The sequence below is a fragment of the Annulohypoxylon maeteangense genome, assembly GCF_022496945.1.
Source record: "Annulohypoxylon maeteangense strain CBS 123835 unplaced genomic scaffold GGS22scaffold_6, whole genome shotgun sequence".
NCBI lineage: Eukaryota > Fungi > Ascomycota > Sordariomycetes > Xylariales > Hypoxylaceae > Annulohypoxylon > Annulohypoxylon maeteangense.
Genome location: NW_025953253.1, coordinates 956,393 through 983,569, shown reverse-complemented (window position 1 = coordinate 983,569; position 27,177 = coordinate 956,393). Strand labels below are relative to the sequence as shown.

Genomic DNA, 27,177 nt, shown 5'->3' with positions numbered 1-27,177 from the left:
TGAACATCAAATCCGGCTTCAATTGCCTGCATATCCCACATGCAATGTTGTGGATGAAGCTTTCTCGGATCACCGGAATAATAGCTTCATATTTGAATATATGCTCGCAGGGAATATTGCCGTCGCATATCTTTCAAGGTAACAAGGTCGAAAAATGGAACTATCTTGATCTAGTTACGTATGCAGCTGAGCTACTAGGTATCTTTCTAAAGATAACGAAAGTCCTTGTTTCGCCCAAGTGAGACATACAGCACAGTACCCTATCGGTCCATTGGAACCTTGAAACCCTGCCCATGCAGCAAGCCGATCATGTTGGCCCTACCTCTTATCAACGAGAAGAGAGTTACGCCAGCTGGACTAGGCGGCTTGAACTCTGTGAATCTCTCGTGTCGTCGACGAATGAGCGTTAGATATTCCCAATTCAGGGATCTAGCCTAACTCGACTTCTGCTCCTCTACCCCACGAACCAGGGTATGCGGTATGCTCCAATATCCGACCGGGCATTGTTTACGTACACTGAAAACTTATCTAAGATATCTGATATGTGATATCTGTGGTGGCTATCAATGCCATGCAGGATCTGGGTTAAATAAGATGGCTTGCCAAAAACCATGCTGCACAACGTCGTACACATTTTCTTCTCTCTCTTGAGACAATCCCTCATGAAAACCGTCGATCGTCAATCCGGTTCCCCCGATAGAATATATTCGACTTATTATACCTATCATTGAGGCCCGTCTCATTCTATCAAGTCAATTATTCTATGAGAGCACCGCGTGGCGATAAATTCAATACTAGAATTTGAAGGCTGCTACGTGCTACCCGTCGAATCTCACCATGACAGGCGAAAGTTTAGAGCGGCGGGAGTCGCATGTCCCAGCCGTAACGACTGTATTCGCCGACGGAGATGTGCCCGATCACCTCGCAGAGATGTCCGAAGACGAGGCAGCCCTCGCCGCGCTCGGTTACAAGCAAGAGTTTAAACGAGAATTCTCGGCTTGGACGACTTTCGCTGTCAGTTTCGCCGTGATGGGACTTCTACCAAGTATCGCTACCACTATGGTGTATGGACTTGGATATGGTACGTTAATTTCATGAACATGCCTCGGGAATGCTTTAGGGGGAGCGGAGAACTAACATGATTGTATAGCTGGACCTGCGGCAAACACTTGGGGATGGTTGCTGTCTGTTTTCTTCATTCTATGTGTAAGGACTGAGCCAATTCTCGATCATGAACTCATTTAACCTAACCTTCCCTTCTTAGGTCGCTTGCTCGATGGCAGAATTGGCAAGTAGCATGCCCACATCCGGCGGTCTTTACTATGCGGCGGCCGTACTCGCAGGTCCGAAATATGGCCCGTTCGCGGCCTGGATTACAGGCTGGAGCAATTGGTTGGTGCAAGTCACTGGGGCTCCCAGTGTTGACTACGGATGTGGTGAGTCTTGACAAATATCGTTGAATATTTAATGAGTTCTAGACTGACTCCCTCTTTCCAAGCCGCCATGATTTTAGCTGCAGCTTCGATAGTGAACCCGGACTACGTACCGACGAAATACCAGACCTTCCTCCTGACCGTTCTCATCATGTTGACACATGCCGGCATCAGCAGTATGCCGACGTTGTGGATCGCGAACTTCAACTCCGTCGGAACCGTCATCAACCTTCTCTGCCTTTTGGTCGTCATCATTATTATTCCCACCGCAACTATGGGCGACCCGAAGTTCCAGCCTAATGAATGGGCATGGGGTATTCAAAATGGAACTGACTGGCCTGATGGAGTCGCTGTGTTGATGTCCTTCCTATCCATCATCTGGACCATGTCCGGTTATGACGCCAGTTTCCATCTTTCCGAAGAGTGCTCGAACGCATCTATCGCCACGCCAAGATCCATCGTCATGACCGCTGCGTCAGGATCCATCCTTGGCTTCACCTTGAACACACTCATCGCATACACGGTTAAGGACGTGGGAGCAATCATCAATAGTGATCTGGTAAGAACTTACAAAATTGGTATTGGAATATGTACCTAATCAATACTAACAATATCACCAGGGCCAACCCTTCGCTGCATACGTGACTCAAGTCCTCCCGCGCAATGTCGCCCTCGCCGTCCTCGCTATGACTCTTGTCTGCGCGTTTTCTATGGGACAGGGGTGCATGGTCGCCGCATCGCGGGTGTGCTTCGCCTATGCGCGTGACGACTGCTTCGGCGTCGTCAGCCGCCCACTAAAGCAAGTCAACCGATACACGCTCACTCCCGTTAACGCCGTCTGGTTCAACACTTCAATCGGCATCCTACTCCTCTTCCTGATCTTCGGCGATACCGCTATCGACGCCATCTTTAGCATCGGCGCCATTGCTTCGTACATCGCCTTCACGACCCCTATCTTCCTGAAGATCGTGTTCGTAGGAAACAAGTTCCGCCGCGGGCCATGGCATCTTGGCGCTTTCAGCTTACCTTCTGGTATTGCGGCGTGCGTTTTCGTCGTGGTGATGATGCCGATTCTATGCTTTCCGAGCACAAGAGGGGATAACCTGTCGGCTGATTCGATGAACTGGACATGTCTTGTCTACGGTGCTCCGATGGGTTTCGTCGTTGTCTGGTTCTTCGTCGATGCTCACAAGTGGTTCAAGGGCCCCAAGGTCAATATCGAACATCACATGCTTCATCAACAGCTTATTGGCGTGGAAGGCGTCAATGCGTCCAAGGGAAGCGATGCGAGCAGTAAGAATAGCAAGGATGCGGATGTGGAAAGGGGGTCGTTGTCTAAGGCCCCCCTGGCTTAGATTTACGGTGTGATGTTAAAATGATTTTGTGCGAATGTGTGTTTATAGTAGGATATAGATCGAGATTGGTGCGGTGATAGAATATCCTTTAATAGTTCGATACCATTTGTTTGCTTGAAAACTGGACTTTACTGTGAGAGAATAGGTGATATGCTTCGTTTTTTTATTTTATTGAATGTCATATGCTGTATAAACTACATATTTCCCAAGTATCACACATGAAGAACATGAAAAATGAACCTATATCACAAGTCTTCGTCTCTTGAAGTTCGGTGTTGTGATGACAATGATCAAGATCTTAACGGACGACGACCTATCTGGGTACACATCGAAACAACTTTCCTCCCTATATCAACTGCCGTACCTCTCGCTGCCGTATCTTCTAGTCGAGTCAGCACAAGGTCCTCCCACGGTCTTGCCGTCTCCGCAACCCCCTTATCGAACCCAGGACTCGTCTCCACAGTAGTTGTCGATAACGCTAGCATCCATGTATCTGCTCCCCACTACAAGATATCCTATCGTGAACCCTTAAGTTGAATCCGGAAATCCCGCATAAAACTTCCGGAAGAAGTTAAGGTTGAAGATCTGAAGTCAGGGACTCAGGGCTGGGGATAGGGGCGCTAAGAGATAAACACCCGTCCGCTATGCACATATGCCTTGGGTTCTTGGCAGTTTCTCGCTTTATTGCATCGTCTGGCTCTGGCATGGAAATGCAGGTATGGGTTTTTCATGTGGGATACTTATTCTGCATGTGGGATATTCCCCTTTTTCGAAGTCACGGTGGCTTTGACACGATGGAAGCCTAACCTACCTACGCTTCCATGCCAAGCAGACGACAGCACGGTCGCCTCTGCTATTTTTGTCGAGCTTATCGTCACTAGGAAATCGGTCTCTCGCGATGTCGTCTCTTTGTTGCGCCTAATTTATATATAGGATGTTCATCTGTAAAGCAACACCTAACTACCTACCTACGTAACTTGTTAGGCAAATATAGACCAGGCCTCACTCGTAAACCCAGCCAAATAATCGTAATACCAAAGCGATTCCGCGGAGACTCCATCACTGGATCCGGGGTATCATTAACATACGTAGTAACTGCAACTTTGTTGATAAGGCAACCTGAATCTCGCATGCCGTACTCGGAATCATACCCAACTGCATGCCTTCTGAGACCTACATACCTCCCACAGCCTCCCAGCGGATATTCCCGCGAAAGTGGCATCAAAAGTTTCACATAGTGGCATACGCACCCAAACCCATACTATCCCACCATTTCCACGCTCAAGCCTCACCCAGCCGTCCAACAACCTCTTCCACCCTCGCACTTCCCCCAAGAAGCTGCCGAACAGCCTCTCTATCCTGCCCATTCTCCCCCTGCGCAACCATCTTCACGATATCCCCGTCGTCGTTTATAACCAGCCGTCCAGACCGCCCATCCCCCCACTCGACACGAATCTGCTTCGCCTGCGCGTCCGCAGCGCTGATATCCACGATCGGAACCTCGACCTCTTTCCGCGGCTTCTTCTCTAGCCCAGCCTCGCTGCGCAGGTCGCCGATCACGGCCGTGCGGTTATGGTACCGGACTAGCTCCCTGCGCAGCGCGCGCACAAAAGCTGGTAAGTCCTGTTTCTTCACCGCGCCATCTTCATCATCATCGTCGGCTTTAGCCGTAGGCGGAGATAGATACCGCGCCGATAGCCCGGGCAGCGGGATGCACTGCGGCACGGTATGGCGATGGATGCGCAGACGGCGGGAGTTCGGGTACGGTCTGTTCAGCATGACGTAGTACGGGCGCAGGAAGCGCGCCTTATACATGATCTCGAAACGCAGGCCCAGCACGCTGCCGTTGTCGACGGCGTTCGGGTCCGGGTCCCGCACCTTGAAAGTCGTTATCGGGGCGCATGTTCGGTACAGACATTGCTGCTTGTGCGCGGCTTGCTCGTCGGCTTTGGCGAGCAGCTCGGCGGAGCGGAGGACGGTGTTTTTGCGCGATTTCGGACGCTTGGAGGTGTTTTCGCGGAGGAGCTGGAGGGTGGAGGAGGAGGTTAGGAGGGTTGTTGTTTGGAGCTTTAGGTCGCGTTTTAGGGATTCGACTGTTAGGGGTTAATGGCTGCTTTGGATGATGATATTGTGGTTTATATGGTAGAGTAGATATATGTTACCTTGGTCTCTTAAACTTGCGATCTCATTGTCGAGTTTGTCTGCAATGGATAATCCTGGAGTTGCAGATACGCCTGAAAATTGAATCTCCTCGGTTGCCATGTTTACTTATGATACAATGACCCCATGTATTTGAAGCCGGATGAATGTTGATTTGTTCGACGACGACGCGAAAGACGCGTCCAGGGTTCCAATTGATGACCTAATTGATAACGATAAGGGGGGTGCCAGGTGGGGAGATCTAGATCATAGTGGGGTCGGATGCCCTGGACCATGCATCTGGTATGCTTAGTCATTTATTGAACCAGGGTTTTCTTCTCTTAGGCCAATCTTATTGGACCAAAGTTAACACGTCCATCTATTTCTTGCTTCTTCAAACAGTTCCATTTAGCCACGATGGACTAAAAGAAGGGAACTATCATTTGGTGGTTTTTGAGGTTCTACAACTTCTTTCGTCTTTCTTCCTTCGGATCGTTCGTTACATATACAATATTTCCATTCTAGAGCCTATTTTGCCACTTGGAGGCGCGATTCCAAAGAGGCCACGGTTGCTGATTTTTACTATATTGTTAACTTTCCACTTAATCTGAGTAACTACAAGTTCCATACCAATTACTTCGATACCAAATCGTTATTATTCGTTCCATTACATCTATAGAGACCTACGAAGGCCTAGCAACTGTCGTATCCCCCAACCGAACGCTCTAAATCGCTTTGCGCCGAAGTACGAATGGGTGTCGAAACCAGACGGTCCAAATCTAAGAAAAGAGACGACTTGTCTGTCTCGACAAGTGGCCGCGTAAATGGTCACTCAAACGGCAACATGAACAATAACATGGAGTTACGACGTAAGAATATCGCACCACAAGACTCGGGCCAGGTAACGGCAAACCTGATGGCCCGGGAGTCCTTCTCTTTAGACGAAAATGTACCCAAAACTCCCGTCGCGAATAACCATGGCTTCTGGGAGCTTCCTATACAAGATCAAAAGAATTTCATGTTGCTAGTGTTGCTGTACTTTCTACAGGGTGTCCCTATGGGTCTTGCAGCTGGTTCGGTACCGTTCCTCCTCAAAGAGCATCTTTCGTTTGGCGAGATCGGCATCTTTAGCTTAGCATCATACCCATATTCATTGAAATTATTCTGGAGTCCGATAGTGGATGCGGTATGGAGTCCAAAAGTTGGAAGGCGGAAAAGTTGGATTCTTCCAATCCAACTAATGTCTGGCTTCGGAATGTTGTATCTGGGGTCTATGATTGAGGATTTAATGGCTACGACTGGCAAACCGGGCGGTCCGAGTATCTGGAACTTTACTGGCTGGTGGTTCTTCTTGGTCTTCATGTGTGCTACGCAAGATATCGCCGTCGATGGGTGGGCTTTGACTTTACTTACCCCAGGGAATGTTTCTTACGCCTCGACGGCCCAGACAGTTGGCTTAACCGCTGGCCAATTCCTGTCTTATACCGTCTTCTTGGCCTTCAATTCCGGTGATTTCGCCAACCGATACTTTCGCTCTGTACCGTCAGAAGAGGGTCTGATGAGCCTTGGTGGGTACCTTACGTTCTGGGGTTGGGCTTATATCGCTATCACTATCGGGCTCGCACTATTCAAGAAAGAGGAGAAGACGAGAAATGAGGACGGTATATGGGATGTTTATAAGATTATGTGGGAGGTTTTGAAGCTACGGAATATCCAGACCATCATTATCGTTCATCTCATCGCAAAAATCGGATTCCAGGCCAATGACGGCGTCACAAATCTGAAGTTATTGGAAAAGGGGTTCGGCAAGGAAAATATGGCGCTGACAGTGCTCATTGACTTCCCTTTCGAAATAGGTCTGGGTTACTATGCTGGGAAATGGTCTCAGGAATATACCCCTATGCGTCTATGGTGTTGGGGATTCGTGGGTCGTCTCATCGCTGCCGTTTTTGCTCAAATCACCGTTAGCATTTTCCCGGCTGGTGGTGTTCAGTCTTGGTATCTATTATTGGTTATTGCGGAGCACGTATTCTCAACTTTCACCTCAACTGTCATGTTCGTTGCCGTCTCCGCATTCCATGCTCGGGTTGCCGATCCCGTCATTGGCGGGACTTACATGACACTTCTTGCAACGTAAGTTCTCCACTTAATGAATGACACCAGTGCCATTCAGCTAACATCTAGATAGGGTTTCCAATCTCGGTGGTACATTCCCCAAGTACTTCGTTCTACGCCTAGTAGATGCCTTTACACGGGCTACTTGTCATCCCTCGGCGAAAGCGCTCGACAGCTCGACGTTAAAAGGACCACTCGTGACAGAGGCCTTCTCTTGCGCCGTGCAGGCCGAGAGGGAAAGATGCGAGCACGGCGGTGGCAGTTGCGAGATCCTTCATGATGGATTCTACATCGTCAATATTCTCTGCGTCATCGTGGGCTTGTTGACATTTACAATGTACATTAGGAAGAAGGTTCTAATATTGCAGGGCCTACCATTAAGGGCGTGGAGGTTGGCTGGATCTCGGTAGCAGCGATTTCGACTACTGTAATCTAGGTGTATGATATAGATCGGAAATTATAAAAAGCGCGCCTTGGTACCTATTGATGCTAAGGTAAACTCACCCTAGACGAAATTGAATGGTTTTATTCATATAATACCTTTGTCTGTATCTCCATTGTTTATTATTTCGAATTCTGTTTACAGGACTCATGCACTTGTTAAGATACAGTCGTTCTAAGAACTTGTGTATAAATGCATTAGAAATTGCCGCCAATGGACGAAATAATTTTATCACCATCACCATCATCACTATCATCATCACTATCATCACTATCATCTTTATTATTATTATCATTATCACTATTTCCACCATGTCTACCGAGACCTGTACCAGCTGTGGCGAACTCTTTGAGTTGCAGCTCCTTGACGAAATTTATATTCACATCGCTCCTCGCAACTACGGGGAAGAAACTTCTGGTGAGGCCACCAAGCCGCTTTGCATGAAGTGTCGATGGGAATCCAAACATCGTATGATTGGGATCATCCACGCTGTACGACTAGTACCGCGGCATATGTTTGATAGCCGTCAAACCCTAAACAACGTGCTGAAAACCGTACTCGACAACGTAGGTCGCGCTTGTCGCCAGTTGTATGAGAAGGTCAATATAGACATCTGTCAGCTCTTAGCCCTGATGATTTGCAGCTGGGCGGACGAGGTTGACTGGGATATGATTTATGAAGCATTGCAAAACGTGGATCATATCGAAGGCCGTTCCTGGGGATGGGGTAGAGCTGTATGGAAGTCTCTGGGAAGTCTAGACATCGTAGACAAAGTCAATTCTGACCAGAGAGATCGCTTACGCGGAACATTGGCTTCAATCCAGCAATTGGACGAGATGCTAGGGGAAGACAAGGTTATGAACCTCCCCGTGTTTTGAACAGCACGATTTAATTAAGAATGGGGGTGGGCTTATCTAGTACTTGGCCAAAGAAACGCTGGCAAAAGAGGTACATCCATATTGTCCCATACAAATCGGTATCCCGCTGCTGGCAGCGGGACCACCCTACTAATTCAGTTGGAAGTAAATGGCTTTTTTGAATTAGCTTTTCGTTATTAGTATTTAGTAAAATAATTCATCCTTCGAAGATAATGTAGACAAATTGAAGGTATTTCAATGGAAGTCGTTTTAAAAGTTTGTAATAGATCATTAACGTGTTTAGCTATTGTTGAATATAGGTAGATCAAGTGAAAAGTCCCATTGACTTGTGTAGAATTGTATCAAAGGTAAACTTACCTAAGAATCTTGCTGACTAAACTTACGTCATCCTACCTATGACTAATATTTCAATCGCATTAAAGGGACATTCTTATATCAAGTATCTCATTATTGCTTATCTAACAATTATTTATATACGCCGCGTAGTTGGTAAGCACCGTAAGCAGTCTCCATTTCCCTCTTCCATGAACCTACAAACACGATTTATCATCGTCCCCTTGTATGAAAACAGGTTCGCATCTCTCGCTATCCCCATCAGCCACAAGGGACACTCTAACGAGCCGCCGCGCCCTCCCCTTCTCCGACAGGTGCTTCTCCACTTCGCCGTCCGAAGCCAGCGTACCATCGCGCATGATGGTTTCCGTCCCGGCGCTGTATATCTGCGCGATGCTCGACCACGAACTCCCGAGCCGGGTGAGCTGGGTTCGGGTGAGGAATGTGTAGAGTATGACCGTGCAGACGAGTAAGTGTGCGGCGAGTAACGAGACGACGGCGGTTAGGCCGCGCCATGATTGCGGATACGTCACCGTCTCGAACCGCGTGACGTCTGCTGTCCCGTTCTTTCGGAATAGCGGGATGAGTTCGTAATAGGCCAACGACGATAATAGAGTCAATAGCCCGGATAAGCTGGAGGCTAGCGAGTTATCGGTGAGCTTCATCGCGTCGATGAAGAATTTCTGGAGGATCGGGTCTGGCAGCCTTTCGGGGATCATTTCGTTAGGTAAGGTTCGAGCGTTGTAGAAGCCAATCGTCTCGTTTCCCAAAATCGGAGCCCAGGTCCTGAAGAGCGGCGCCTTGAGAAGCTTGGAATAATCTCCAGGCGCGCTTGCGTCTGCGGAGAGGCCTGTGTAATAATCCCCTGTGGAGATATTGTTCGCTTTGTTCTTCTCTAGGATTGCTCCCCAGCCATGCAATAACGTGTTGAAATCCGCGTTCGTGAGCATCTTTTCGAGGCAGAATTGTTGGAAGGGGTAAGTAAGGGAGTTGTCGAATTTGGGTTTCGAGAGACTGAGCGTGGAAGTTGACGGGGTCGAAGATCCCAGACCGTAATGATAAAGTATCGAACTAATGTCGACGAAATCATAGTTGTGTAAATCGGTTCGATATTCGATTGTCGCGTCTTCCTTAAGTTGTGATCGGGTGTTCATCTCGGTATACGTGGCAGCTGATTCCCACGAGGTATAACACAAGGAAAACAGAACATCTTCCACAATCGGAGAATTGTGGTTGGAAGAGTTATCCATCTTGACTTGGACCTTCGTAAAGGTTTCGTATTCGCGCTGACTCAGTGTCCAATTTGATGCAATAACGAGAAAAGCTGGTCCGCGGGAGGGATTCTGATCGGATACTGTATAATTGTAAAGCTGGCTACGGAGACTCCCCGCTGCCTCGGTCTTCTGGACAATGACGGTTTCAGGGTCTAGCTCATTTGGCAATTTTATATAATGGTTGTTACTTTGAATCGGACATATTTCGAACCCAATATTCCGGTCATCAGTTTCGTTCTGGTCCGGAGCTGGGTAATATTGCGACATCATCCTATGTTGGCACGCAAAAGGAATCTCTCTCGAAACATCCTCCGGAAACCATAACCCATCGACGTCGGTAGAATTGGAAACAGTTCCTGCGATCGTGTACCAGGCATTACCTTCATACCATAGGGTATCTGCATGGGTTGTGTTCAAGGCCGATATAATGGGTTTCTGGCATGACACCCTTGAATCCAGAACGAAAGAGGGTCCTCGAAAGCTAGCTATACTTCTTCTCTGCTCGGAATCCGAGAACGGAAGGAATGATTTGAAAGAATAGCCAGTATCATCAACGTTGGGCTTTGCCGGAATTGGCTCTCTGTACTCTGCAAATATGGGGAAACTCTCAGGTCTTCGGGTCCAGACAGATGGTATGTATGCAATTCCGGGACCAGATGAAAGGGTAGATGAGCCGAGACTAGAATTGTAGATGTCTTGGCCACCAACCCGTGCTAGAACGGAATCTTTGTTCCAGCCCCAATCTAAATCATAGGAGTAATCAGATGTGTCCTGCAATCCAATCACACTGCTTACTTGAAGGTCCGAAAGGAGGATTGTAGAAGAAAATTGAAGCGCAAACATGAGGATAGCAAGAAAAAATGTAAGAATCAGAGGGGAGAGGACCTTTGATTTACTTCCTACTTGACGGAAAGAGAGTATCAAGCTTGAAAGCGATGGTGTGGCAGCCCTCATGATGGAAATATTAGCCAGGCCACCCAAGTAGACAGACCCCCTTTCCAATATTTGAGCAGCAAGCATTGAGGCACAGAATCCCGTCGTCAAGTCGACCACGATTCGAATGATCAAAGCACAAAGCGTAATTGATCGCGAGGTCCAATGGGCAGTGACAATTATCAACCAGAGCTTTGCAGAACTATGTATCCAGAGGAAGACGAGGAATCCTACCGCGAGAAATGAAATGAATGGCCCCAAGCAGAATGACATTAGAGGTATCCATCCTAGCTTTTCTATAGGTTTCAGTGGAAATGTATGTATGTTAGAATTTTCGTATTTTTCGGGGCGTTCTGGATTATTCATGTAATCAGCTTCATCCTCTGTTGAATGCGTCTCGTCGGCAGTCGAGTCGCGAACTTGTGGGTTCGTGGAATTATCGGGATCATTGATAATGGATTTCTCGTGAAATTGATCTGGGTAACTGAACGACCGTGTAGTTCGGGCTTCCATATTCCAGGGTTATGGATATATAATGAATCTGAGAGCCGACAGTATGACTTGAAAGGTGAGGTGTGAATTAATGATACAATATACCCTCACACTGGTATCCCCCCAAAATCGAGACATCATTTATAATATCCTTGAACTGCGATGATTTCTCTCTTGGCGCCTAACATGCGGCTCTGCGAAGTCCTTTTGCCTCTCTAAACCATCAATTTAGTGATCTACCTATTGATTTAGGTAGACACCTCGGTAGGACCGAGTGAAAGGGCAACCCACGGTCAATCCGACAGCATCCTCGTAGATCTACATTATGCCTGGTAGGAAAATTTGCCAACATGCCATCGATTAGGCCGGAATAGTGTAGGACATAACCAAAACACATAAAATGCTGGTGAATAACTCCTCAAATTATAGGTAGTATTCAAAATGATAGGTAGCAATATTGGGTTACCTCAGGCGATCGCTACTCTTTTTATAGACAGGTCGTTGATATCAAGACCCAATGATGACCGAGTTCAAGCAGGCTACCGGGATTCCGGGAATACGGATTTCTATGTAGTACGTCGAGATGTATAATTACTAAGCGCCGAAAAAATCCGTCAACGTCGAGAGTACCCAAGTATGCAAAACGCCAGCAATGATTTCATTTCACTCAAAACACCCCCTAACTTACTCGGTATCGCAACCCCTATTTTGATCCACTTTTCGTAGCGGCCGACTTAATATGCTGCGAATGCAGTTCTTCAACAGCGGGTATGATTAAACTCTCGATCTCCAACTCGGGCTCGCCCTCTGGAAGCATCGATGGATCTAGCGGCTTATTTTCACCACTCTCATTCTTCTGGTCCGCAGCACCAATAAGCTCCTCGATGCCGCTAAGGGTCTTCTTGCGACGGTTGATCGGCACGCGAATCCATTTGTCCTGGTTACCAGGCGTAACGAAAACGACCTCCCATTTGCGTGTTGACAATAAATTCCCGATGACGAGATGGTGTTGGTACCGCTCGAGCGAGTACTTAGCTTTATGGACGAGGATCGCCGGATCCGTCTCTAACTTGAACGAGACGATCATGCCTTCGGGTGCCCAGCCGTCTACAAGATTCTTAAGGAACTTGGGCACGGGGTCTAGATCGACAATAAGACGTTTACTCCGCGGTATAGCAGGCGATGAGTCAAAATTGTCGAACGCCTCTTCCTCTTGCTGCGGAGTTTCCCGTGGCTCTTGTGTAACGGTCGTCGGTCCCTGTTTCTTCAATGAATCGGTAGCGTCTGTGCTCTGTATTTTGTGTTCTGACATGCGCTCCGGTGGTACGAAGAAATCGCTCACTGCAGCGGCAAGGTATAACAATCCATTGGGTCCTAGGGGGCGCATAAGCTGTGCTACAGCCCTTAGCTCGTGTAGGTAGTCGATAATCGTGACAAACGGCAACATGAGCAGGAGATTCTGTCGCTTAGCATTATTATATTTACGCAGAACGCGAAGCATCTTCTCCTGGTGTGCCGGGTTTGCGACGACGCTTCCATCCGGGTTCTCATGTAGGAAATCCAAAAAGCAGTCCGTTGAGTGGCTATAATGCCTACTGTAAGGCAAGAGACTGAATTGCCGGTGTAAGAAGATCACCGCATACCCTGACTCTAGGAAATACTCTGCGGATGTGGCGCCTCGCGTACCAGCACTAAAGTTGTCGATGAAGCGCACAGTTTGCTTCTCTAGCGGCACGGTAGTTCCGCCGGAGGTGACAAGGACGACACGCCTATTCGCTGCCGCATGTTGATTTATAAATGACTCAGCGGCGGCAACGTGTTGTGGTAACGCTTTAGGAGGTGGGTTGGAGCCGAAATAGGAATTTTCAACCACTTGGTGTGAGGAAGCGGATGTGTTAGTAGTGTTGGTTGCCATGGTGTCTTGGCTCTCAACAGATGATATAGATAGAGACCTAGAAGAAAATCGTGCTTCTGTTAAGTTGAATGAGAGACTTAGAGCAGGCGACAAGTCCTCTGCCTTCCCGTGTGAAGATGTGTCCTGGGGGTCTAAAGCTAGTATCTGTGATGCCATCGTGTCAGCAAGATTTGGTTGATGCAACAATGTAGTGAAGCATTAACGTAAGGCAAATGCAGGGACCAAAGACATTTTATTACAATAAGCATAGCTGGTAGCATTGGCTTATAATAACTCATATACTTCGTAAATGCCGCTGAAACCTACTAACCCTAGCCCCGAGTAGGATAGGATGGATCTATACATAGTAATCACCGGCATTCCGGGGTAATGCATGAGACCTCGGTCCCCGGCTCCTCATTGTGCGGAGGGCCGGCTCTCCGATTTCTTTTCGGGATTAAACCACTACTCCTTTTTTGCAGATAAAGACATGCTAGACTTCAAGCTCATGGGCTATGGATAGTAATAGTAACATAGACTTACAATAAGGCTTGATCTCTTTGTTAGAACGAATATTGCCGGTGGTCTAAAAATTACCGCAGAGTGGGCTGATGGGTTGAGGGTTTTTGGAAGGACAAAGCTTGTGATTCTCTGATGATAATCCGGAGAACCTTGGAAGAACTAGGTGTCTAAGACATATACGATAATATAATTGGCTCACAGTAAGCCCCCAAGCCCCGGGTGAGGTTATTATAGCCGAGTTTACTTTCGCCGCTGACGTGCTGACGTGAGTGTTTTGTGGGGGTTATGTGATCGTTTAAGTATTCCGAATCGGATGAATGGATTAAATATCGTTAGACACAGACCCGAGCGGGAGGAAAGGTTAGTGCGGGGATGCCTTACCCCTGTAACTATGTACCTAGTAGCAGCTTCTTAGGGGACTCTCTTTAGATAAGATCGGACGTGCGCGAAGCGGCTCAGCAAACTTTATTTGGAAGGTACTTAACTCGCCATAACTTAGGTCATTTTATTAAGTTTAGCAGTTGTGGTACTGTGCAGTATTCAATTCCATAAAACGATTAACAAAAGCGAGTATATTTAATCTTCTGAGTTTGCAGAGGAGAGATTTTTTGGAAAGTCGTGTTCTGAAGAGAGCCTTAAGAAGCAATGGTTGCTAGACCCCACTCTATTAAGTATGTCTTAGGGGCTTAGTGCACTTTGATCTCCTACCCATTTCACTCTTTTCGCATTTGAATTAAACGTTGAAATTGATATAGGTACGTGTAGAATAAATTCATCGAGTCTATCAGACACAATATACCGAAGTATCAAACACTTGAGCAAAGCATATATGTATTACTGTTGATATGTGTAAATATTAACCTCTAGCCTCTAATCATAAAAGGGGTAACTAATCATGAAGTCATAACCCTAAATTGTAAGTACCTAGCAGCCTAGGTACCTAGACACCCAAAGCCTCAATTTCAGCCAGTACCCCCCATACCCCAATTACCCCTAAATTTATTACCTATGAACCCCATTTGAATAACCAATTTCTCTAGGAACCTTCATGGATTTCCTAGGTTCGCTCTATTACCCATGAGCTTTGAGCCATGAACCACATGCCGCATGCCATGCCCCGAACTCTATTTTCTGTACCGATCCAATCCCCAAGAACCTCCTTGAGTTAACCAGTCCCCCGACGCTATCAAAGCGTATTATGTAGACTACCTCCAATAGGTAGGTAGCAAGTCTAAAAATTACTCCAAGGTGACCACCCCACACTCATAGCCTTCGACGCGTACATCGCCATGACAGCAATAACCTGAGTAAGGCCAGTAAAAAGAATAAGACCCCAGTAGTCGCCATCGGCAGCATTGACGATGGCACCTGCAACGGGAAGACTTAGTAATACAGCGATAGAAACAATTGTGTAACATGTAGCATAATATCGCCCATAATGTTGCGTGTGGCATAGTTTTCCCACGCAAACGGGAGTGATGCTGATGTTATTGCCAGTCGAAAATCCGAACATAAGTGCGAATATGACGAGTCCTGGCGTCGTGTGGCCGAACGGTAGCCATACGACATAAATAGAAAAAATCGTAACGCAAAGAGAAATCATGTTTGTGTTGAAGGCGCCAATTTTGTCTGCCCACCAGCCGGGCAAGGCCCGTCCAAGAACGGACGCCGCATTAAGAATGGGTAGAATCTGAAAAGCAAAGTCTTTACTGAAGCCCTTTTCGAGCGCATAACTCGAAATGTACGCAAGGGGGATAAAAAGACCTAATTCTAGGAAGAAGACGCCGATGGTGAGGAGTAAAAACCTCTTTTCCTTCATAATACGGAAATCAGGGTGCGGACTTGAGTTCTGAGCTGGCGGCAGCCGCTTCCTAACCAGAAGATTGGCAAAAGTGAATAGAACGAGGCAGATAAACCCCACGACGCGGATCGTCCATCCCCATCCTACTTTGTCGAAGAGGCTTTGCATTATTAGCGGAAATGCTACACCCCCTAAACCGCCTCCCGTACTAGCCAGCCCAGAGGCAAAACCGCGGCGCACACGGAAGAAATGTCCTATGGCTGTGAGACATGGAGTAAATAAAAGAGAGGTTGCTATTCCACAAAGGATACCCCAATTAAGCATGAAATGCCAATATTCTAAGGCAAGTTAGTATTTGTCTCTGGTAGCAAAGGGAAAAAAGGACTAGAGAAGTTACTCACTTGTACAAACGCTCAATATCATAATGCTTGCAACAATACCGATGCCTCCCGGAATGATAAGCCATTTAGGGCCATACCTATCAAAAAGAGGCCCCACATAGACACCGCAGAGGAAGCACAACGCCGTATATAAGGAGAAAATCCATCCAACGGTACCCTCGTCATAGTCGAAGAGCTGATGCGTTACGACGTATGTCTGGAGCGTCGCGATGCTGTTCATAAGACCCAGGGAGGCAAATAAGCCACACCACGATCCAAGAACGACGAGCCATGCTTCAAGTCCTCCTTCTGGATATGACTCATCCCCTAAGAGCGTTTCATGCCCGGTACCACCATTGGGCTTATCAGGGGTAGGACAACATTCCTGGGCGAAGGGGTCGGGTTTCTCGGTCACCTCGAAGTCCGGCTGACCCTTTTCGAGATACGGCGTATCCAAGGCTTCTGTTTGAGGAGATGGGCTGCCCTTTTCTATCTCCTCCATTGCTGCTGTGGATGTGCCTAGGAGATGAGGTTAGATAGAGGAAATGTTATTGAGAACCTGGACCGTCAAGAATCATGATCTCTATATTAACTTAGGTCGGCATGAGACTACGGGCTATATAAATAACAGCAAGGGATACATGTGTAAGCGGAAAGCTTAGATGTTGGCGCTTTAACGTTCACGACTATCTGGATCCACATTAGCCTTCACGTTGACCGAAACAGGGGAGCATCAAGGTTGTCATCCGTCCTCGGAGCAAACAGACCGCACTTTTTCAACCCCGCTATAACCCACTTTGGCCCAGTCGTCAGGCGTAAAGGTGTGAAAGACGTGATACCACGCCCTATTTGCATAAGAATTACGTCCCGGTATCTCGTACTATGCGCTGTGTATGCGGCAACTATACACCATTCACCTCCACCCATCCCGGTCTGCACCCAGCCGGGGTCAAATCCGAGGCGTCTGAATATTTACAACTCATCACACCGATTGTGAGCTATCTTCGCGTCGAGACCCGTCGATGCTGTAGGTACTAGCGATAAAGGGACGGCACGATCCTTCTTTCTTCCTCTCAGGATCCGAAGGTGCCTGAGCGTGCCTGGATTTAGTCAAAGTGCCACCGAGCCCAGGCATGCCGCTTTTATCAGTATCCACGAAATTTGATGGGAAGATACTGCACCTTCAACTAATAGGAAGTGACCCGATATTAAGCGCCATCTGTGTGAATAGGTCGGATGGGTAAATTCCATCAAAAATTTTTCAACTTGCTCAATCTTGATCATCTTGACCATCTTCAACTTCCTCCATTGAAACTTTTTGCGGTCCCGTTCTCGTATACTCCGACGCGTCATCTGTGTCCAGAGAAGGTTTGAGATAGCCCTCCTTCTCCAGCCGGTCTGCTTCTTCGGGTTCCATTAGACCACCTTGACCTTTGCTCTTTTCCATCTTCATCCGGACCGCTGTGGGCATGAATGCGCTGACAGCTTCTTTCCGTAAATCGCGTACCATGGGTTTCGCTTCATATACCGTCTTCGTTTCCACCGGGGCGGCTGGAGGTGGCTGCCTATCTTGAACGTTGCCTCTACTAGTACCTAGCGGTGTGTCGTTCGCATTGCGCGCTGCCCTGCGTTTCGCATACCATTCGTCTAATATTTCCTTCGGGATCGGGGGTGGTGTGTCTCTCGGCATGGGTATATTCTTGACGTCGTCAGGCACGTCGTTGTCACTGCCTGAATCATCGCCGCCCCTTCTTCTCTTGCCTAGGACGCCATTGTCTCTCTGACCATCACCTCTAAAACCACCGCCGCGACCGAAGGAAGGTGCTCTGTCACCTAATGCCTCTCTAGCCTTGATGACTGCTTTGAGATCACGTTCCAACCCTTCTAATACGGACTCTTCATGTTTTGTAAGCTTGCCACCACTTGACGTGACCTTCTTCAGGTCATCAATCTGCTTTTGTATCCTGTCGGGGTTTCGTTTCGCAAACTTCTCATTTCGACGGGTGGCTGCTTCTGCCTTTCCTGAAAGGGACAGTTAATATGTATCCAATTTAATAAGTATCCCGATTCCCGACTATGTAGGAAATGATAGACGCATCCATACCTTTCTTGATTGCCTTAGCCTTCTCAGCTTTTCGCTGGGCCTGAACGGGGTTGAAGCTTTTCCCACCAAGCATGGTTGCCAAATGACGAGAAGTTGTAGGTTACAATCAATTAATAGTTGGTTTAGGTTGCGCAGTTCAGAATATTAATCTCGGATGCATATGAATTGGATGTTAGGTAACTTTGTGCAAGATGTATTAAAGTAGAGGCGTAGTTGTGAAATATGGGTTCTTGCAGGAGATTTCAGCCTTGTGCAACTTCCCATTGCATTACATCAAGGCACAGTGTTACTACATATTCAATTTAAACGGTACTACTATTCCCCATTAGTGATAGAACAAAAAGCACGTACCCGTAAATTAGCAGGCGGGACTCATTCTACAGGGACGTTTAGCGGCGATGCTATTTTTGGTAGGTACAGTATCCGGGCACCTACAATAACATACAGGGCCGTACCTGCGCGGGTGAGATAGCCTTGGAGTACGTATCATTTTAGCAGGGTTTTTTTAGTGAGTACCTGTGAGTACCAGCAAGGTAGCACGTTTCACAGTGGACAATGCAGTAGCGGCTACCGGGGTAACGGTGTTGATGCTGGTTGACGCTGTTGACATTGACGTTGTGCAATTCTCCATTCTCCATTCTCCAAGCATTATTGAATTCCTCCACCATCTGGATTCAAAGACCCCGCGTCTAAATCTCAAATCTCAATCCAATCAACAACCATCCCACCTTTTCCACAACTTCCCTTCCATTCTTCCAACCGGCATGTAATAGGAAAACAAGCATCTTTCGACTGCCATTGATCTGCCATCGTGCATGAAGTTTTGAACTTGGATCTTTCTTCTTGCATCTTGCATATTCAGTTCAATCCCAATCCCTTGACCCAATCCCTTGAAGAATTGGATTTCTTGTTCTCGTACATAACAATTTGTACGCTTCCCATCCATCCCGTTCATCAATTTTATTCACTTTCGCCTTCGTCATATTCACCATCGCATTCTCTACCGACTCTTTTTTTTCTACCCAACCCCGCCTTCTTTCTTGATCCCAACTCTTTTGTTTATTTGATACGAGATAGTCTTTTGACATCAACTACTATTATCAATCCTCACACCACACCCCACACGTCGACCCATTGGTTATGTCAAGCTTCATATCCAACATGTTTCCTACGCCGGGTCAGAAGGACGGCAAGCAGATCTCTTCGGAGTCTCCTAGTACCCCGATCAAGAATACATTCGTAACTCCCATTGCGACACCGCAGGGCAGCCCCAGCAAGAAGACCATCCCTCCCGGTGCGAACGAGCTCCCAGCTGTCTTCGACAATGCCCTAAAGCTCAACCCCGTCTCCCTCGATGGCCCAGTGAAGCTCGGCAGACCTCAGTCTGGTGCCCCTCTGTCTCCTGCAAAGAGTAACATTCAACCTGTCGACGATATCTGCGCTGCCGGTACACCTACCAACGTCGATAGCAGCATCATTCATAAGAGTGGTGTAAACACAGAAAGTCCGTTGAAGAAGCAAGGGCAAGAGAATACCCCGCCCTCTAAGATTCCCATCCGAGATTCCGTTTATCAGCACAACCAAGCTGCCGTGTCTCGCCAAGAACCTTACCAACTTCGAGATACTCGACCTATCACACCCAATACCAAGAAATTTAACACATCTCGCGGTTTGACTGCCGAAGAGCTAGAGATTCTGAAGAAGCCTAGTGTCCGTCGTTTGGTCAATGTTACTCAACTATGTAAGGATACCCTTCTGTGGATTAATATAACTACACCTACCATACCTACATCTTATATATATACTGACTAATCGTTCGCAGACTTCCTGGACTATTACTTCGATCTTCTTACATATGTCGGTTCCAGACAGGCGCGACTAGGTGCTTTCAAGACAGATGTACCTAAGCCACCCGAGACTAGTCAGGAGGAATATGACCAACTATGGTCAAAGTACACGGGCCGAGAGCGAGCAGCGCTCCGCAAGCGCCGAATTCGTCTTCGCCACGGTGATTTCCAGATCCTTACGCAGGTTGGCCAAGGCGGATACGGACAGGTGTTCCTGGCTCAGAAGAAGGATACCAAGGAAGTATGCGCTCTTAAGGTCATGAACAAAAAGCTGCTCTTCAAGTTGGATGAGATCCGTCATGTTCTCACAGAGAGAGACATTCTCACTACGGCCAACAGCGAATGGCTTGTTCGTCTCCTGTACTCTTTCCAGGATGACAAGAGTATTTATCTTGCCATGGAATACGTCCCCGGTGGTGATTTCAGAACCCTTCTAAACAACACGGGCGTCCTATCCAACCGTCATGCTCGCTTCTACATCGCAGAGATGTTCTGTTCTGTGGACGCGCTCCACAAACTTGGTTATATCCACCGAGACCTGAAGCCGGAGAACTTTCTCATCGACTCTAGCGGACACATCAAGTTGACGGATTTCGGATTGGCGGCTGGTAATGTGGCATCGTCAAAGATCAACTCAATGCGCATCCGACTCGAGAAAGCTTCGGAGACTGAAGTCCCATTTGGTAAGGCCATGGAGAAGCGAACAGTCGCAGAGCGTCGAGAGGGTTACCAGACCATGCGTGAGAGGGACCTGAATTATGCGAAATCCATAGTAGGATCTCCTGATTACATGGCCCCCGAGGTGCTTCGCGGCGAAGAGTACGACTATACTGTCGACTATTGGAGTTTGGGATGCATGCTGTTCGAGGCCCTTACCGGTTTCCCTCCCTTCGCTGGTTCCACGGCTGACGAGACGTGGCAAAACCTGAAGCATTGGAAGGAGGTACTCAAGCGCCCCGTCTGGGAAGATCCCAACTACTTCCTAAGCAACCGCACTTGGAACTTCATCACTACGTATGTCTCATTAAATCATATTACGTTATCACAACTATACTAACGAGTTATAGGTGCATCAATTCAAAGTCTAGAAGATTCTCGGTTATCAAGGAAATTCTAGAGCATCAATACTTTGCCGAGGTGGAATGGAAGACTCTGAGAGAATCCAAGGCCCCGTTCGTACCTGAGCTGGATTCAGAGACCGACGCAGGGTACTTTGATGATTTTACCAACGAGGCTGACATGGCCAAGTACAAGGAGGTCCACGATAAACAACAGGCTCTCGAGAGCATGGCCGACAGAGATGAACAGATGAGCAAAGGTCTTTTCGTCGGATTTACCTTCCGTCACCGCAAGCCTACTACGGAAGACGGTAGCCCGCGCAAGCGAATCCAGACCGAAGAAACCTTTGGTACGATGCTTTAGGGTAGGCGTCAACTACCTAAATTCAAAAGGCGGTGACTCGAATTTTGGTCGAGCATGACGAAATCGTTAGCCGCAGTAAGATATGGTGAAGGTCGGTTGTCTCCAGACAGGATACTGGAGGCGTAGCCACGAGATTATATGCTTGTGGTACTTTCTTTGTGTTGTTTTCTTTCGGTCAAGGGAACGCTGCTCGGGGAGCTAGCTACGACCTAAGAAAGGCGTTTTTCAGGTGTCGCATGTATAAGGTGCTAGGAGTTCATGAACAGGAGGTATACGGAAGGCATACGCGTCTGGTCACAGTCTTGGTCCAAAGACAGTCATAGGAGGATTTTGGTGCCGAGGGAGTCGGAGGTAGTGTCAGTCATACGGGCCTGTCGCATTGGACCGCGTTGATTTAGCCTCAGGTGAGATCGACCATGCTAGTTGGTAAGCTACAACTGCGATCCAGGTGAGCTGATGCGGAAGTCTCACATGCGTTTTCTGATGACGAAAGACTCGGTTCATTGATGTTATGACTTTTCTTTTAATCCCCAAAACAATACATTTGATTCCCTACCCATTCAGGTTGGAAAAGAAACACGAGTATTCATGCCGTCATAAAAATAACCAAGGTTAAACGCTGTCTATATTTAGGAACCTCTGAACTCAGCTGTAGAGTATATGTGAAGCAGAGGGAAGGGGGGTATTACAACAGAGGAAGGCAAAGTGAACCCGGTTCCTTCGGGACCGGAGAGCTACTAGACTTTCCCTTGGAGGTCTAACAAGACGACCGAGATGATCGCTGATTGGTCACGATGGTTTTTTCCAAGCTTTCCGGACGTCCCCAAGATCCAACCCCGCAAAACAAGTTTCCAAGTTTTCATTCACATAAGACACAAAACATACTGGCGAAGCTCGAGAATGCTTAGCCACGCAGTTTCGAGTAGATGAGATGGGTAACAATCATGTGTTTCTATATCGAAACCCAAGACATATTACCTGCGTTGTCATACAATATGAGCTCGATGGGGAAAACTCGAGAGGCTGGCTACCCTGCATAATATTCGTCTCAGCCACAGGTTCACTGTTTGGCTCACTCGTTTTCGTCGAGCATTTTCCAGTGCCTACGTGCCAATATTTATTAACACATCTTATGCAGGCAATTACGTCTCCTACATTGATCAGTAAGTCTGGACAGAGTCAAGACAGCTGAGATTACGCCAGCAAACATGGAGGCTCTTGTAAAACCGTAGATGCCGAGCTCGATCCTCCAACCCGGTTCGCGCTTTTCTGCCCCAGGAAATGGTGGTACATATGCATATCCTTTATTCCCCCTCCTCGCGAGCAGCCAACCGCTTCGTGGACGCGCGGCTTTCGACGCCAGCTAACGCACAAGAGCGCTGCGTCTAGATGAAGCGGTGATTGCGACCAAGGACATGCGTGTGGAATGTGTTCTGGAAGCTTAGCCACATCCCTACATGCCAATATACCTCGTGGTAGGCGAACTCAGCCCGAAGCTTTCACAACTTTATTTTCCTTTCCCTGTCCTTCCTTTTTCCGTTCGGGGCGATCACACGCCCCCCAAAGTTAAGGTCGATATAGGCGGGAGGATGACGAATAGCTTCGCCTTTCTCTTGTTTGCTGCGTTGGACAGACGCACCTTACACATTACGTGACGCCCTTTGACGTCCATGACACGAGTCTCGACTGCTTACCCGTCCGGTCTTTGTTCGGCCGACTACGTCTAGTTACCTGGGGTCAGGACATATAAGTATATGCCTTGCTTTTCTCGACTTACGTACTTTTTTTTCTGCCTTTCGTCTGTATAAGATCTGTATTCTGTTGTGGTATAGATACATACTTGAAACATCTAAAATCTATCCACCTGGACATATATCAGGAAAGCAGAAACATATTCAGGAACATCAAGTTACAGAAGATATATACGAGGCCATCTAAAGAATAAAAAGAAGGAAAGAAAGATGAAGGCATCAACCCTCGTCGCCGCACTGGCACCTTCAGCCGCCTACGCGCAGTGGTGGAAAGGCGCCCCAGGATGCGCTGTAAGTTCTCCTTACCACCTCTCTCCCTTCTCACCTCCCTCTTACACCTTTCCCTTCCCCCCTACCCTCACCACCACCTCCCTCACTAAAACTAACACCCCAACCAGCAATCCTGCCTCTCAACAGCCTGGTCCAGCCCAACCGCAACCGTAACCTCCGGCTGGCCCGCGCAGTCCTCCTACTGCAACGCCGACGTCGGCTCCAGCATCGGCTCGTGCATCAGCTCCGCCTGCTCCGCCTCCTCGTCTAGCACCGCGTACTCGTCCTACTCCTCCCTCTCTTCCTCCCTCTGCGCCGCGTATTCCTCTTGCACCTCTGTCGGATCTACTGGTGTGCGTACCGTGACGTATAGTGCTGGCCCGGTCACTTGGGCTGCCCCTGGGGGCTGGGGCTCGAAGTTCGCGGGCCCGCCGGGGTTTCCTGGTGCGGCGGATGGTGGCAATGCGACGGCGAGTAGTGATGCGTATCGCCAGTACTGGAGCGATTGGGCGTCGGCGTTTAGTGGGAGCCATACGTGGACGGGCGGCGTCGCGACTGTGACGGGGTGTTCGTTTGACGGGTCTCCGTGGTTCGTCGGGCCTGGGTGCGGGTGGAATGGGCTCGGTGGGTTCGATGGGTGGGTTGGTTGGGGGTCGGGCTGGAGTTGGGGTCCGACGACTACTGAGACCGTCACGTTTACTACGACTGATTCCGTCGGCGTGACGACTACGGGGACTGGGCTTGCGGCTGTGGCGTTGGCGGTTAGTGGGACGTTGACTACGAGTACGACGCTTGGCTCGCCGACGGCGACGAGTGGGAGTGAGAATGCGGCGACTGCGTTGGGGAGGGGCGGGGTTGGTGCTGAGGGATCGGTTGTTACGGGGATGATGGGCGTTGCGCTTGGGGTTGTGCTGCTTGTTGCTGGGATGTTGTGATGAGGTGGATCGGTATATGAGATCGATCTTGGGTGCTTGTCTGCATACTTGGTGCATCCCCTCCGAACAACATTTGTCGCCAAGTCGTTGGCATGACGGTGACCACTCCTTCATCTTCACCTCCTTCTCTCTATCTATTGTTGGTTTGGGTTGAGTTTGCATACCTTCGGCATGGTATACGCTGGCTAGATAGGCTATCTGCCTACGAAAGACGTCTTTCCTTTGGTGTTTCGTCCGCCTGCATATCTTCGGTATTCACGACCTTGGAAAATGGGCATTATTAATGATCTGGGCGTCTGGGCTTCATTCTCTGGATACATATACAGGAAGGAAACGAGAGAAAAGGGGTTGACATGGTTAATGTGGTATGAAAGAGCCTTCCGCCTTGTACTGGCGAGGGTGTAATGTAAATACGTTGTCGGAAAAGGCAATATTAATGACTAGATTCTCTATATCACGAAATTCGTACGCAGTGGGAGTGATCTTTATTCGGGGGTAAACGGTTCTTATTTTCTGTTTACTCTATTTCCCTGTCCAGTCCGAAGACTTCCATGTCTAGGACTCGTCCTCCGATGGGAAAAGAATACTCGTCCCGACCGTACTACACGAATCGCGTCGCTTCGGTTTTCCTTGCTCTTGCCCTTGTTCGTGTTCTTGTTTTTCTCCTTTTCCCTTTTCTTTACTAGCCATTCCCTGGTCTCCTACACCTGCTGCATGCATCATACTACTCCATGGCGCTACATCCGATTGCCCGTCCTGAGAAATTAGAGGCAACGTTGGCGATTCCGTTGGTGATCGCGTTTTCTGTCTTTCACTTGGTTTCATATCTTTGCCCTTGCCTTTTACATCGCCTTCGTTTTTCGGTCCTTCATAGCGAGTGTTCGGTAATGTGAAAAGATCGCCTTCTGGTAATGTGAAAAGACCGTCTGTTGGTAATGTGAACGGATCATCTTTTGGTGGTGGCGTTGGCCCTGGTGAAGGTCCTAGTGCTATCGTACTTATATTCGCCGGCTCTTCAAGTTTGTACATGCTTTGCGGTAGTATCAACGCCTCAGTCGATTCAGTCAACCCAAGACCTCCTTTTGCATCTCCGCTACGGTTACCAACAGACTGCTGCTTAGGCCTTGATGTTGATCCGGAGGCAAGCGATAATATCACACTATCAATAGATCTCTGGGTCCGTGGTGGCGGCGTGGGCGGCAATGGCATCGAAGGTGGTCCAGTTTTTGGTGGCTGGAACAATGGAAACATCTTACCTCTGTGCCAAGCGCGATCACCTAAGGTACCCTCGGGGCGCGCAACCGGCGTTGGGTTCGTTACCATAAAGCCGGGGCCAGAAGAGGGTTTTCTGTTGTTTCTGTTGAAATCGAAGTTGAAGGCTCCCGCGGGAGAGGTGGAAGGCGTATGTGAGTCTCGCCACTCTACAGCTGAGCTCGCTGCTGTTGGGGTTGAGAGCTGAGGTTGCGCGGGACCAGCTTTCACTTCATCTAGGAGCTTATTGTATAAGCTATCTCTTCTGGAAGTAGATGGCGATGCGGTTGATATGCGTCGGGAGTGTAGACCGGTGTGGGGCCGTCCACCGGCCTCGAGAGCCGGCGTTGTGGGGACCATATCTGAGCCGTCCGTTGCGAGGCCTATGTTCGCATCGTTTCCCCCGTGTGCATGTCTAGCAGCATTTCTATCGTTCCCATCAAAGTCACGCGGTCGATGAAGTCCAGTGGTATCGATGGTGCTTGGGATTAGTCGGCGAGGGTGCCATTTCCTATCCTCCTGTGGCTTATCGAGTTCCATGCTCTCACGTGCTTCTTCTCGCTGCTTCTTGCGCTTATATGCTCGGAAGCAAAGGAAAATAGCGGCGGAGAGGATGATGGCTCCTGATATACTTCCCACTATCGCACCGATAGCAGATGAGGGAAGTGTTCCTGGTGTATCTGAGATCGATGTTGATGGTGTAGGTGATGAGGAAGACATGGATGCTTTTGTTGGTTTATTTGATCCATCTGTACTTGCCTGTGACTTTGACAAGGTCTCAGAAGGCTGTGACACATCTGTGAACTCTTGGAAACCACTTACAGCAGCAGTAGGTAAAGAAAGTGATGCCTCAGTATCCGTAGACGTTGGTGTGGGTTCCTCAGCATCCCCACTCTGAGTACCGTCATCGTTTGTATCGGTTGTGTCTCTGCCAGTATGATCTGGGTTGTAGGCTATTGTTGTCGTAAGTGTAACTGTTTCGACTTCTATACCAGGCACCCCCACAACTCCTAGCTCGGATGTGCCTCCATCTGTCGAAACATCATCGCATCGCGATCTGAAGAGTAGCCAACTCCACAATAGAGTCGAGACACTGAACCTCCTCAAACTGAAGTCTACCGAAAACATCGTCGATGTCGTATCGACAAAATTCGTATAGTGCGTAGTGAGCCATGGTGAATGATACCCAGTAGGGCATTGAATCTCGATATGCTTTTGTCATTTCCATTTCCACCTCACCTCCTCAACCTGCGCACAAAGGGATAGTTGTCGAGACCATATCGAACAAAGACCTTTGCCTCGCATGCGGCTTTGTAGGTCTCTTCCGATCAATTAAGCAAGCCATTGCTCGTATTCACTAGGTACTAATGAGGGATATATAGGTATTGTGGCGTATCTTAAGCTTATACTCAAGTTGTCGGAAGTATTCGGCAAGTAGTCCTGAAGTATCTAGTGAGATCCAAATCGAAGATTTAAGAGCGAAAACTCTAGAAGAAGACTCAGATGCAAGAACAAAGGTGGATTATTAGGCAACTTTATGGAGATTGGACAGACACAGGAGGCCACACAGATGTCCGTGTTCACATTTCTCAAGATAAGAGGATGA

At 48.2% G+C, this 27,177-nt stretch overlaps 10 protein-coding genes across 10 annotated transcripts; 4 read left to right on the top strand and 6 right to left on the bottom strand.

Annotated features, from left to right (window-relative positions):
* Positions 1-837: 837 nt before the first annotated feature.
* GGS22DRAFT_187409 (amino acid transporter) lies at positions 838-2,788 on the top strand (the record flags this gene model as incomplete). The annotated part of the gene is made up of 5 exons (XM_047964584.1): positions 838-1,081; positions 1,151-1,206; positions 1,265-1,436; positions 1,499-1,992; positions 2,054-2,788. 5 exons carry the CDS (start codon positions 838-840, stop codon positions 2,786-2,788), a joined length of 1,701 nt encoding a protein of 566 aa, XP_047820007.1.
* Positions 2,789-3,706: 918 nt separating this feature from the next.
* On the bottom strand, positions 3,707-5,136 carry GGS22DRAFT_160100 (Cenp-O kinetochore centromere component-domain-containing protein). The gene is made up of 2 exons (XM_047960885.1): positions 4,951-5,136; positions 3,707-4,881 (listed from the first exon to the last, which is right to left on the bottom strand). The coding sequence occupies exons 1-2, from the start codon at positions 5,048-5,050 to the stop codon at positions 4,070-4,072; spliced, it is 912 nt and encodes a 303-aa protein (XP_047820006.1). The 5' UTR covers positions 5,051-5,136; the 3' UTR covers positions 3,707-4,069.
* Positions 5,137-5,315: 179 nt separating this feature from the next.
* GGS22DRAFT_160099 (MFS general substrate transporter) lies at positions 5,316-7,629 on the top strand. Its single transcript, XM_047960884.1, has 2 exons — positions 5,316-7,060; positions 7,116-7,629. The coding sequence occupies exons 1-2, from the start codon at positions 5,679-5,681 to the stop codon at positions 7,450-7,452; spliced, it is 1,719 nt and encodes a 572-aa protein (XP_047820005.1). The 5' UTR covers positions 5,316-5,678; the 3' UTR covers positions 7,453-7,629.
* A 1,160-nt stretch (positions 7,630-8,789) lies between these two features.
* Positions 8,790-11,794, bottom strand: GGS22DRAFT_125201 (uncharacterized protein). Its single transcript, XM_047958321.1, has 2 exons — positions 11,686-11,794; positions 8,790-11,609 (listed from the first exon to the last, which is right to left on the bottom strand). The coding sequence occupies exon 2, from the start codon at positions 11,413-11,415 to the stop codon at positions 8,893-8,895; it is 2,523 nt and encodes an 840-aa protein (XP_047820004.1). The 5' UTR covers positions 11,416-11,609; positions 11,686-11,794; the 3' UTR covers positions 8,790-8,892.
* Positions 11,795-12,097: 303 nt separating this feature from the next.
* GGS22DRAFT_179139 (DFP-domain-containing protein) lies at positions 12,098-13,309 on the bottom strand (the record flags this gene model as incomplete). Its single annotated transcript, XM_047963655.1, has 1 exon — positions 12,098-13,309. The coding sequence occupies one exon, from the start codon at positions 13,307-13,309 to the stop codon at positions 12,098-12,100; it is 1,212 nt and encodes a 403-aa protein (XP_047820003.1).
* A 1,456-nt stretch (positions 13,310-14,765) lies between these two features.
* Positions 14,766-16,642, bottom strand: GGS22DRAFT_199496 (MFS general substrate transporter). The gene is made up of 2 exons (XM_047966296.1): positions 16,013-16,642; positions 14,766-15,949 (listed from the first exon to the last, which is right to left on the bottom strand). The coding sequence occupies exons 1-2, from the start codon at positions 16,491-16,493 to the stop codon at positions 15,042-15,044; spliced, it is 1,389 nt and encodes a 462-aa protein (XP_047820002.1). The 5' UTR covers positions 16,494-16,642; the 3' UTR covers positions 14,766-15,041.
* Positions 16,643-17,089: 447 nt separating this feature from the next.
* On the bottom strand, positions 17,090-18,286 carry GGS22DRAFT_125170 (WW domain binding protein 11-domain-containing protein). Its single transcript, XM_047958320.1, has 2 exons — positions 18,096-18,286; positions 17,090-18,013 (listed from the first exon to the last, which is right to left on the bottom strand). The coding sequence occupies exons 1-2, from the start codon at positions 18,166-18,168 to the stop codon at positions 17,262-17,264; spliced, it is 825 nt and encodes a 274-aa protein (XP_047820001.1). The 5' UTR covers positions 18,169-18,286; the 3' UTR covers positions 17,090-17,261.
* Positions 18,287-19,256: 970 nt separating this feature from the next.
* On the top strand, positions 19,257-21,364 carry GGS22DRAFT_187401 (kinase-like protein; the record flags this gene model as incomplete). The annotated part of the gene is made up of 3 exons (XM_047964583.1): positions 19,257-19,836; positions 19,918-20,956; positions 21,010-21,364. The coding sequence occupies 3 exons, from the start codon at positions 19,257-19,259 to the stop codon at positions 21,362-21,364; spliced, it is 1,974 nt and encodes a 657-aa protein (XP_047820000.1).
* A 1,961-nt stretch (positions 21,365-23,325) lies between these two features.
* Positions 23,326-24,320, top strand: GGS22DRAFT_187400 (uncharacterized protein; the record flags this gene model as incomplete). The annotated part of the gene is made up of 2 exons (XM_047964582.1): positions 23,326-23,406; positions 23,514-24,320. The coding sequence occupies 2 exons, from the start codon at positions 23,326-23,328 to the stop codon at positions 24,318-24,320; spliced, it is 888 nt and encodes a 295-aa protein (XP_047819999.1).
* Positions 24,321-24,840: 520 nt separating this feature from the next.
* GGS22DRAFT_160086 (uncharacterized protein) lies at positions 24,841-27,139 on the bottom strand. The gene is made up of 2 exons (XM_047960883.1): positions 26,394-27,139; positions 24,841-26,336 (listed from the first exon to the last, which is right to left on the bottom strand). The coding sequence occupies exons 1-2, from the start codon at positions 26,697-26,699 to the stop codon at positions 24,876-24,878; spliced, it is 1,767 nt and encodes a 588-aa protein (XP_047819998.1). The 5' UTR covers positions 26,700-27,139; the 3' UTR covers positions 24,841-24,875.
* Between the last annotated feature and the right edge of the window lie 38 nt (positions 27,140-27,177).